We start from the raw sequence: 12,485 nt of genomic DNA on the forward strand, positions 1-12,485 counted from the left end.
TTGGTAATTTTTAATAGTTTAGCCAATAACATAAAACTGCCACTAGACAGAGCCTTTTTTACAGACATGCTCTGTGGTTCACTTCATGTGTTTAGAAAATGACTGCAGTTTCTTTGTGAAATAACCTAACATGGTTATTTATCCCAAATGTATGATATTAGTTGCCTTTAATGCACACCGGCCTGAATGTCTGTGGCCTGAATGTCTGCCGTGATAGCAGCACAGAGAAGGCTGGAGACGTCTTTAGATGGCAGAGATTACAACAAGAGAGCGGATATAGTCAGTTTAGAAGAGAGCAGGGATGAATTTTAGGAAATCAAGTTAAGATAACATAAGTAGCTGCATTTTTTACCGTGAGTTGTAGTGTTTTCTGCGCTCACAAATGTTACTGTTAACATGTTAAGGTTTCAGTTTCTTGTGAAACTTGCTGAAGAAGATGATTTATCTCAGAATGTGGAGAGACAGGCTGAGAACAAGACTTCATTTTTCCAGAGGGGCTGATAAAAGAAATGCTGAATGAGAGATCTCTACAATCACAATTTAATAAGGAAAAAATACAGTTCAAGAAGTCCTGCTTCCCATCATGCATCACTTCATCATGGACTCTAAAATGAAGGACAGGTTGGATGATTACACTCTCTCTCACTCTCTGTACGATGCATGTGTCTTTTGGCTAATTAGCAGCCTATTAAATGATTCACACCATAGCTTTACCTAACTAAGTATATTATTTTATTTCATCCATTCAAGTCAGCAGGTTCTTCTTACTGAACATACGACAGTTACTCTCGTGTTGTCTTATTTATAAAACCGTCTGCTGCCTGTCCTGTTAGCTCTGATACGAGTCTCTCCTCAGATGAGGTGATTCACACTACAAGGCGCTAGATTCCTGGCCTGCCTCCACACACACACACACTTAAACACACTCACACACACACACAGAGCAGGGTTTTCCCCTGTTATGCAAGTGTTGACAGACCTATTTGTCTTCATGCAGCCTCTTCATCGTCGCCAGAACACCTTCAGAGTATATTTATCTGTTCAACTGAGCTTGTGTGCAAGAAAGGAGCTGTAGTTTACTGTAAGTGAAGCTGCACACAAGAATCCTGAGATGCAGTTTTCATCCAACCTTTTTCTCTTACAGGGATAGCTTCATCGCAGAAGGGGAAATGGTTGTAATCCATGGGCTTGTTTTGCATGCTGTCAACAGTCTAACAATGATGAAGCATCAAAACTTGAGTGATATTTCATAGCAGACTTACTCCTCTCATGCACACCTCTTCCCACTTAAACTCACCCTCCCTGTACAGTCTCAAGTGAAAGAACAGGATCAGTTGTAAAGCATCACTCCTAAACCTGCTGGAGATTCAGTTTCAGGTCAAGGACACTTGAGGAGATGAGATACGACAACAGGGACACGACTAAATGACAGCAGTAAGTGAAGGGCCACGCTAATGACCATGTCTTAATGTCTGCGTACTCCTGAATACACATTTCAAACAGAATCCTCTGACTGAAGTTACCAACCGTATAACCAGTTTGGCTTTCTGAATTTTTAAATGCTTAACTTGCTCACGAGGAAAAAGAGCATCCAAATATTCTTAAGACTCCTTCAACATGCTGTTTGACTGCAAATTTGCCTGTCACCTCTCTCTCTGTTACTGACACAGACAGGAAACAAAGCCTGCTAAAGTTCTGTCTTATACTGTTGCTTTTAAAAGTTACTACCAGAACAGTCTAGTGCACACAATATGTTTGTGCGTGCTGCATACTACTCAGCCTCTCTCTCACTCTCTCTCACACACACACACACACACAGACATTAAAGAGGTCTCTTGACAGTCTCCGGATGTTTGACAGATTACACAGACAGTTTGCACCGCACGGTTGCCACAACAAACCTGGCAACTCCAATATTTGGCTCATAATACTGCACATCTACAGTACTGTCACCTCGTCAGCACTGATTTAAAATGCAGAAATATGTGTTGAAAGCTGCATCACACAGATGCATTTAAATCAAAGTTCATTGAATGCAACACACAAGCTGCACCACAATAAACTCTGATTGCGTTTCTAACAGATCTTTGCCGCCCGGTCTTACTCTGTTCCAGCTGTTTTGTTTGAAGTCCAGCATTGATCTCAGCGATGCGGCCCCCGTGTCCCACCAGCCGGACATACACATCCCGGGCCGTGTGATTGGCTATACGAAGGTGAAGGCTCCTCCGTGTTGTTATTTTCACCTGGCACCTCAAGGACTCAGCCACTACGATCGATGACGCCCGCTCATCTGAGTTCTCCCCTGGGTGGAAAACTTCCAGAGGCCCGGCCTGCCCCTCCTCCATGCCCTCACCCTCCAGCCTCTCCGGGGTCAGCCCGAGTCCCCCTGCCCTGCCCTGGCTCGCGCAGCTCAGGGGGTCGCCGACATCGGGTCGGTCGCTAACTCCCAACTCCAAACCGCTCTGCATGAGTCCACCTCCGACATCACTGGTGCCTCTGTGCTCGAGAACCTCCATCTTTCAGTCAGATGTCAGACCTCAAACCCAGCTGTCTGCGGTAAGACCCCCACACCCCGACTGACCGGGCTGCCAGCTGAGCTCTGACGCCAGGATTGGTACGAACACACACACACACACGCACACACACAGACCTTAACATACACACGGAGAGAGATGGTGAGAGACAAACCCCACACACATTCTCTCTCTCTGATACACAGACATGGCTGGCCCTCCTGTGAATGTCAGCGATGTTAACAAAGAGGAGAGGGGCATTAGAGGAGGCTCAGGCCCAAAGCTGCACTTTCTAAATATAACCTGGTGGTCCCGGCTGCAGAGGGGCAGCTAATCTAACTCTGATTACAGAGGGGCAGGCCTGACCCTGCGTGGGATGAGGATCACTTTCTTTTCCTCTCTGTTAGTCTGTCTATATCTCCGTCTTTTCCTCCCATCAGACACTTTAAATCTGGAAAGCTGCTTCTCCCCAAACTATATTTAATCAAACACATCGCTCTAAGCTAATGTTTCATTAAAAACGAGCAAATCTAACACTAATATGAATTGAACTGTAGAGCAGCTGGCTCGAGGACAAAAAAGACTTGTGACGTCACTCGCAGGGTCTCATTTGTTGTGATAAGTGATGGCAGGAGTCTGCAGCACGCCTCTGACGTGATACACGGATATGAAGTCTGAAGCCTATAAAACATCCATGAGCGACAGCCTTAACCACAACATTACTAGTGTGTGTGTGTGTGTGTGTGTGTGTGTGTGTGTGTGTGTGTGTGTGTGTGTGTGTGTGTGTGTGCGTGTGTGTGTGTGGTGGGGGGAATTTGGGAGATAAGAAGGGGACAGGCTGTACAAACAGAACAAGGTCATCACTGACCTTGGGTCAGCTTCCTGTTTCCCCTCTAAGGGCTTAGATTAGTGCTCTGAATTTAGACGGGATCCTGGAGCATCCCGAGGACACTTTATCCTAAAGTCTTTGCAGCCGCCATCTTTAAACAGTTACCATTTGACTGTTTAAATGAACCGGACGACCTGTCATGATACAGATGGATGATAATCAACCAAATGGAGAATGCTTTCATTTGAGGCATACAGGGTTTTTGCTCCCTCCCTCTCAGAGAGGAGGTCTTTAAACTTTCTGAGACCACAATCTGACAAACAGACCCGCCTCATGCAGCGAGAGGCTTCGGGGACAGAGAAGAGAACAAAAAGTCCCTCTCAAGCACACCTGTTTGATCTTGACACAACTTCTCCTGTCACTTTTGCCGTTGAATCAGTGCAGTACACATTTGATGGAATCTGCGTGGGAGTGTGCACCATTATCCTCCTCATTACGTCTTTATGACAGTAGGCCTTTTGCTCCGCCTTCGACTGCAGCACTTTGTAACTCTTCCACCTTCAGACAACACTCTGTACAAACTAGTTAACTGAAGCATAATCTGACCATAGTCTCACTTGACTTCAGGTCTTTTAAAATGTCGGCCTCTGACAGGAAGTACTTGTTTGATACTATTTTGCAGAGGTGGAAGTAACGAAGTACTCACTTTACTGTAATTGAGTAGCTTTTTCGTGTACTTTTTTTCCAGTCAGAAATTTTACATTTACTTAAGTATGTTTTAAATAAAATAAAGTAATGCGCTACATTTGTGCATCCATCCGTTACTGAGTAACATTTTTATCTGCGGATATTGCAAGCTAGAAAGAAAAAACTGACTTGGACCAGACACCAATCAAATGCATTGCATCAAAAACAGGCTAATGAGATCACACTGTGTGCATTGCGACCAAGCAGCCGTGCCAGTTGACTTTCACTGAGTGCAAAGTGAAGAAGGAGAGCTGCATAACGAGTCAGTGGAATCAGGTGGCTATAAAGAGAATATATAACTGCTGTTTCTGGTTAAACAAAGGATCCTCCGACCGTACAATCATTCCCTCTCTTCCTTTTCTGTTCATTAGGATGCATGTGTAAGGCAAGAAAATGTTATTAATCAGCGGGAAAGTATCAAAGTAACTTTTACTTTGAGTGATTTTTAAGTGAGTTACTTTTTACTTTTACTTAAGTACAGTCAAGTCAAAGTACTTCTACTTGAGTTGAATATTTCAGCACTCTTTACACCCTGACTCTTGGCTTCAGAAGTGAAGCTGGTGGCAGTGCCCTATTCATGCAATCGTTGTGATGGCCAGCAGGGGGCGACTTCAACGCAAAGTTCTATTATATTGAAGCAGATGAGAAAATGACCCTATTTCTAAATTGATTTATTACCTCAGCACACTTTTTCCTAATGAGATTATGAAAAACGCCGAGCTTCAAAACAGTAATCAACAAACTGAACGGATGGGAGACTTCACCGTGACTACGTCATACTCTCTATCACAGTCTCAAGTTTGTTTTCTGCTTTAAAAAAGCAAAAGATTTAGTCCACTCATAAGTGTCCAAAGTTTGTTCAACTAACTTTACTCATCTTACAAATCTGTTATTCTGGGTCGACCATGTTACTTTGATTATTGGCGACAACATTTTGGAAATCCATCAGGAGCAGGAGCCACAAAAAGGCAGATCCAAAATAATTCGATCAGTGAGTCACGCCTCCACAGTTTCGTGTATTTCTAAAATAATCAACAACTAAAATGTTTTCTATCTCAATGAGTAGCAACAAATACTGGCAGCACCTGCAGGGGGAAACAGGCTGTCATTACTCAGACTACATCCTGTCAGTGGTGCATGAGGCCCTTGATTTGATGAGCACCTCCTGCCCCTCCCAAACTAACCGCCCGAGACAGACGAGATGCTTAATGCTGCAGCTCTTTGACCCTGAGCCAAGAAGAATTGATTTTCCTCTAAATGGGATGAGGGGAGATGAGAGAAAGACAGAGAGGGCGAGAGAGAGAGGAGGAGGAGGAGAGGTGGAGAAAGCGAGGAGGGGATGACCGTAAATTCTGTCAGATGAGGCGTTAGAGAGCAAAGTAAATCAGCGGGTTGAAGAGTGATGGCACAGCAGCATGACTGTACAGTACATGCGTGAAGGCCTAAAGTGCACGGTCCAGGGCGATGGGAGAGGATGAAGGGAGTAAGGAAGGGAATAAAGGATGGAGGAAAGGAGTTAAGTAGTAGGAGAGGAAAGGCTTCATGTGTGTGAAAGACAAAGGGTCGTGTCCTGTCGTGTGTGGAGTAGATGGACGGGTGGATGAAGGAGGAGGAGATATAATACAGCAGGTGTAACTCAGTAGTGTGGACAGTTGAGGATATTTCTCTCCATGCACACTTCCATTTGGCATGTGGTGAACATGTGACCCTTCCTTTTATAGATTAAGTGGATTTACGCACTAAAATCCTTCGAGTGCCGAGCTGCCAAAACCCTGAGATTGGATGAGATGATAAAATATTCTAATGTAACCTCACCCTGTGCTCCTCACGTGATAGGTCACAGATAATAGGTCAGGATTAACAACAAAGAGAAAATGTGTCAGATTATATCTAATAATGTGAAGCAATAATGTGCTGCTTCATTGGCTTTTCTCTCAGGCAGTGACGCTCTGCTCGGCCACCTCGCTGCACCCCTCTCTCCTTCTCTCCCGCAGGAACAAACTGATCTCAGTTCAGCTGTGATCACGGTGTTAACAGGCCAGCTGAAGGATGGCTTTATTTAATGATCTTTAGGCTACCCTGATTATACACCTCACCACTATGGATACGCAATCCTACATCATTTCTAAATGAATTCCTTTAGAGGGATAGTTCAGATTTTTTGAAGTGGTGTTGTACAAGGTACTGATCAATAGTAAGTGAATGTAATAGCAAGAGTCCAGCTGGATTATTCGGCGTTGGTTTTGCATAATCTTCTTGGGGTTGTCTTAGTGTTGCGTGTGTAGTGGAGCTGTAGCCACCATCCATAAGGTAACCAGGACACGCTTTGTTTAAACAGCCCAGAAAAAAAACAAGCACCAACTGCGTTATCTTCCGATAAGTGAAGTTTGATTTCAGCCGCTGCACTTCTGTCACAAGCAGCTGACACACGGCATAAAACACATCCTGGCATGAAGAGGAAAACAATCGAGTCCCCATCGTGAGCGGCACTTCGGCGTTTCCATAATATTGTATTTTCTCTTGTTTGTTGGCTCTTCTACAAACCGCTGACACAAACAGCTGATCCGATACCGTGCGCTGCATGCGTAGGTATCAAGGGCCGTTGTGCAGAGTGAGACATAGTGCAGAGGGAAAGGGCTGTCTGACGTCAATGTGAGGTGGTGACAAAAAACTAAAATACAGTGTACACTTAAACTGACATGTTTGTTTATACGTAGGACTCTTTTAAGCGAACAAAGCACGTGGTACTCGTGACCCCGTCTGCAGCGGTGTTTTGCTTAGCTTCTGTTCAGGAACTCCGGCCTGCTTCTCCTCACAGGGGCCGTGCTGACTGTTAACTACTGTATGTAGTACGCTAACTGTGGATAAGTACCTGCCACAACCCCACTTCAAAGAACCTGAACTATTCCTCTCAGTCAGTTACAAACAACATGAAAGCATGTAAAAACTGTCTACAAGCAAGCATACAATCAAACGGGAAGTTTCAAACAATAAATGATCACTATTTACTTGGGTTCTTAAAAAAGTACATTTTCACGACAATTTGTTCCAAATTAAAAAGAAAATGTCTCTCGAGAAATGTAAAAGGATGTTATTAGGAAATAAACTGAACCATTGTGATCGATTTTGTGTGATACATAGTATAAATATGACACATCTAATGAGTTCTTCCTCATGAAGTGTTTTAAAAGGGTGTGTTTTTAAAAGAGTGATTGATTTGCTTCATTAGCACTGTCTACATGGATGATGTTCCTTAATGGCAGAATATTTAAAAAGGTTTGCATTGGGGTTTTATAATCAAAGTAAAGAATAATTTGTGGAAAACAGGTGTGAAATATTGCTTAGAAAAAGAAAAGAGAAACAATGGATTAGTGTATAGTAATAACTCATGCACACTATATGCAGGGTTCACTTTCAAATTGCAGCTGTTATACTGTGTAAGGATGGATGAGCTTGACTTTTAGCTTAACATTCACACAAACAGGAAATTCAACAACTAAAAGCCTGCGTGTGCACACATACAATCATTCAAACAGAGACAGACCACTTGAGCCGAACAAATAACTTCTAATTGACTCTTCCTTAATAATAACAAACGATGGATCTGTTTCTGTGATGTCACAAAGTGTTCCTATCTCCGTACAGCACACATGAAGTCATGGACACACAGACACACACGAGCATGGTGGTGAACTCAGGGAGGATCATGGGAAGGGTATTTTTAGCGTGCTGCGATTGGTGTCTCCAGGGAGACGAGAGTGATGGAGGAATGGGAGCATCAGCTGCTCAATTAACGCTTTCTGTCTGACGCTTGTGCATGAGCTTCTTCGTACACAAGGGAGACCCCATGTGACTTCCCAGAGGCCTGTGGCAGAAGGGCATGTGTGTATGTATGTATGTGTGTATGTATGTATGTATGTGTGTGTGTGTGTGTGTGTGTTAAGTAACATCCTACCGTTGTCTGTGGCCGTCTCCTCGTACTCGTTGGTGGAGGGCAGAGCGGGTACCAGCGGCTCCATGTTCATGATGAGGTTTTTATGGCTCAGAGAGTTATAACTTCGACTCTGACCGAACTGAGCTCTGAAACACAAACGTCAAAAACACGCTGACATGTGGAAAGGATGCAAGTCTGCTTCAGGTGTGGCTCTATTTTCACAACCTTCCCTTACATGTTTTAAGCTCCTTAAATGGAAGATAATTCGATTTTCCCATGTGATACTAATGAGATCATTTTTAACTACATGAGTGCAGGTAACTTGGCATGTTTTTCTTACCTGCGCACCTCTGGTGGCTCTCTCTGAATCTTAGAGCTGGCCTCTATCACCTCCTTTGCTACTTTTCCACTAAGAAGGAGAAACACACACTTATTGCAAGAAAAACAAAGAAAAAAAGATGTAACTGCTGAAGGAAAATACTGTTATTTCTGTTTTTACAAACCTAATTTTTAGAAAAACTCTTTTTTTTTAAACATAGACTGAGGAAAAGGTCACAAAGCACAAAAAAGCTGCTAAAAAGGAGCATTGACAGGTCATTTCTGTACATAGACACAAGTCTAAAGGTGCTTTTCGACCAAATGTACCAGGAACGTTTAGTTCCAGGAAGAAGAGAAGTGGCCCATTGTTATCTGCGTTTCCACAGCGGCCTAAAGTCCCGGGAGGATTATGCAAATCAGGCGAAATATCGTATGGAGAAGCAATAAAAGTAACTGCACTACACCGCCAGTCCAGTAGGTGGTGGTAAGAAGAAGATGAAGGCCATACAGCAAAGATGACGCCATAAAATGCAACGAGCAGGCCGGCAGCCTGTTAGCATGGAGGTGATAAACAATCTTGAAGCACGATGATAACAGTGAGCTTGCAGCGGCAGTCTTTCAAACATGCTGGGATAAACAAAACACTGCAAGCGCTCGACCAATCAGAAACGATCAGCACTGCAGGCCCCGCCCTGAAAGTTTCTGGACCTTTTGAAAGTACTACCCCCCAAGCAGGGAATTTTCAGGGGATGAATCAATTACGCCGGAACTAAATTTAGACCCTGGTTCCTGCTGTCGAAAAGCACCTTAAGACTCAATCTGCTTTAACTGCACGCTCATATTGTGCTAAACTGATTTTGACAAGATTTTTTTCCCCCAAAAAGTCAACATTTTAACTTGAAATGGTCGGACTTGGTCAGAAGAGAAACGAGCGTAATATTTCTTCTGTGTTTTCAGTCGTTGCTCAGAATCAGCTGTGTGTCTGAGCTGCAGAGGAGGCTGCTTCCTGCCAGCAGGGTGTGTAGCCCCATTAGTCTGATTGTTGGGCGGCTGGAGTTTCTGGACTCTAACCGCTCGTGTTCAAGCCAGCAGGCTCCACCAGCCCACCCATTAGTCTATTGTTGCTGAGATTGATGTTTGGGTCGTAAATTAGAGGGTAAAATGAAACATCTGGAGTGGTAGGCGTCAGGCTGATAGTACAGGGGAAGTGAGCACTGTGTTCTGGCAAACGTGGGCCTGCAGTATGCAGAAAAATGCTTTATGATGAACAGTAAACTGCTGCTCCAACACAAGTGTGATAAAGATCTGATCTGCTCTGCTTTATGAAAATTGCCTTGGTTTGAGGACTACAAATCTCGCTCCTGTTTGCATGTGCACAAACGTCCAATTCCCATATTTCAGACTAAACTCGGCTGCATGCTATTACTCATCTCTGAGCCCTTAAGCCAAACTGCTTTAGCGAGCAGATGAAATGGAGCAGACTGGAGTGTGAGCCTGGTAAAGAGCTTTGTCTGAGAGGAGGATCTGAGAGGGAATACATGGCTCCAATAACAGACTTATAGAGAGGCTTTCCTGTGATATTAGGGTCAGTAAATCACAGAGACCAGGCTGGATGTGGGTGCTGGTGCACAAAGAGGAGAAGCACAATTTGGGTCTAGTGTGCTGTTCATGAGCTCGAGTTACACCGCCGTATGTGGTATGTAAATTTATCAAGGTGCAAGGTAACTATGGTCCCTTACACACTGAAACTCTGGAACATTTCCAGACATTCAGGTGACCTTTTTTGGACCTGCCTTACACGCATGTCTCAAACAGCAGGAGACTGTCCGTGTGACACGTTATCAAATACTGGAAATACTCTGTTTGGTGAAGGTGAGCGTGTGCGGCTGGTTAGCTTGCAGGAGGAGGCATCTACAATAAGGGCCTGTGTCCACTAACAGCATTTTTTGTGCAGGCAGCGCCTATTTTCTTTACTGTTCAAAAACACCCTCAGCATCAGCTGTTTGTCGCTCTCAGTTAAAAATAGTTCAACTTTTGGAACACTGCAGCTCTCATCAATAAGGCTTTTTACACTGCCAGTTCAAGGCAGGATTATTACACCTCTTTTACGCTCCGTCTTCTATGTAAAACGCACAGAGGCTGAATTTTGTGGTGAAGTCATTTCCGCCTCTGAGCTGGCATCAGCGGTAGTAACAGAGGCGAAATGGTGTCTGTGTAAACTGCAGAGCTGGCAAGGCGGAACAGCGCCATGTGTTTGTATTTGAAGTACGCCCTGTTTGTTTACATCTCCCTCACGTTTTGCTTCCACAATGCTGGTACGCTATTTAAAAACACACACTGGGGCGGCTTTACGCCGGCGTTGCCCCGTCCAAGGTAGAATGACAAAGGTGGCATGAGGATGGAGCTTCGTTACGGCGCAGTGTAAAAAAGGCTAAAGTCACTTCTCCCTCACCGACCAATCAAAATCCACAAAGGGCGAGACTTCTGATATCAACTTTGTCAACAACAATGGTAGAGAAGAAATAATACTTTCGGTTTTTTTGAGGTACAATTTCCAGGCTGCTAACGCCAGGACACAAATCCTTTCCATTGTTTTATGTTTTCTTTGTAGAATTTCCTTGAATGAAAGCAAATATTAAGCATACAGAGTGATTTAAAACAGACATAATGATTCTGTCAGACAACTTTCGTAACCTAGCAACAGTAAGCGCCAGTGAGAAGCGCTCTGAAATTGAGGTCGTGGCCACTGCCAGCACAAAAAACACCAGTGGACACAGGCCTTTAATGGCGTCTGTTTATGGGTTAATATCACAACACGTGTATGTGGATGTTTCTAGAATACAAACACAAGATTGGAAAACATAACAGAGGCAACTTAGTCGAGCATTTACGAGTATAAAGCAGAGAAACTGACAATGTCAGGACTTTTTCAGGAGTGCAGTGCATGTGTGAAAGGGACTTCAGGAGTTACAGTGGTTGATTTTAGAGCTTCATCTCTGGAAATTGATATCTTATACGACGGAAAGTATCGTCATTGTTAGGCTTGTTGACATGCGGATGAACGGTGGCTGACTCTGACTCTGTATCTTTGTATCTCTCCTGCCTGTCATTAGTTACATTTCTGCGTGTTTCTGTTTTCCAACTTCTTTTATACATTTCTCTCTTTCCTTGAACACATATTACACATTCTTTACTGTCATTGTATCATCTGTAAAAAAAAAAAAAAAAAAGATTATGCCCACTTTTATGAAAACTGACTTGAAAACAGTCTCACCTGTATCTGAACCTGCTGCCTTTGAAGAAGATGTTGCTGCTGGAAACTGTCTTTATCTGACTCGACTTCGCACACCTGTCAGAAGAGACAAAGGACGTCATTATTACAAAGAATCTGAAGAACAACGACAAAATAACTCATTCTCGTGGGTGTGACATTAACCCTTGAAACAACATCCATTATGTTCTGTTCGAGGTACACAAACAATCCTCTTAGTGAGCAGAAGAGGGAGGAGAGTGAAGGCGTACCATTTTAAAAGCTTATCCTGTAGGTCAAACCTTTATGTTTCCTCCTGTATCATTTATCAAGCAGAGCAGCAGAGATGTTGCCAGAGTATACACACACACACCTCTGCTCTCCTGCGTGTGTGTGTGTGTGTGTGAGAGAGGACGTATGTTCTCAGCGCTCTGCTTGGCTGCCATTTACAAACTCAATTCACTTTGATTTGATTAAGCTGCTCTGATGCTTGTCTGACATCTGAGATGACATCCCCCCCTCTCCGTCTGCCTCTCACAGACACATGAGCTGCTGTCATTATGGAGTCAATCTCCAGGCTTATACAGGCCGGGGCTATTATCAGAAAGCTTTTATAACTTCCTTCTGTAAGCGTTTTTTTACTTACACTTTAAACAAGATGACACAAGATGTGTGGGAGAAAACTGGCTCAATGAAGCGCTACATGAAACAGAAACTAAATATAGTGAAGGTAAGTCACCTGTCAAAAACCATGGTTTAAAAAAGTATGAGTGAACAATGGGAAACTGTGGGCTGCAGGTAAGAGGGAGGGGCGGACCTTCAGAGTGATTGACAGTGTGGAGGAGGAAGGGCACTGTGATAAATCAGTCACAAAGCATTCCTTCCCTCCAACAT

The 12,485-nt window shown here is 43.7% G+C and overlaps 1 protein-coding gene across 2 annotated transcripts in view; it reads right to left on the reverse strand.

Moving 5' to 3' along the window:
- Positions 1-12,485, reverse strand: part of frmd3 (FERM domain containing 3) — a 59,624-nt gene that overhangs the window by 7,876 nt on the left and 39,263 nt on the right. For both annotated transcript variants that reach the window (XM_069682968.1, XM_069682967.1), the window contains exons 11-13: positions 11,616-11,690; positions 8,364-8,432; positions 8,045-8,169 (exon numbers count right to left, since the gene is read on the reverse strand). In XM_069682968.1, the coding sequence (XP_069539069.1) occupies positions 8,045-8,169; positions 8,364-8,432; positions 11,616-11,690 (269 nt within the window). The remainder of the gene's footprint in view (positions 1-8,044; positions 8,170-8,363; positions 8,433-11,615; positions 11,691-12,485) is intronic.

Source organism: Semicossyphus pulcher, unplaced genomic scaffold (genome assembly GCF_022749685.1).
Source record: "Semicossyphus pulcher isolate SPU_LCO1_2020_fin unplaced genomic scaffold, fSemPul1.0.p SCAF_6, whole genome shotgun sequence".
NCBI lineage: Eukaryota > Metazoa > Chordata > Actinopteri > Labriformes > Labridae > Semicossyphus > Semicossyphus pulcher.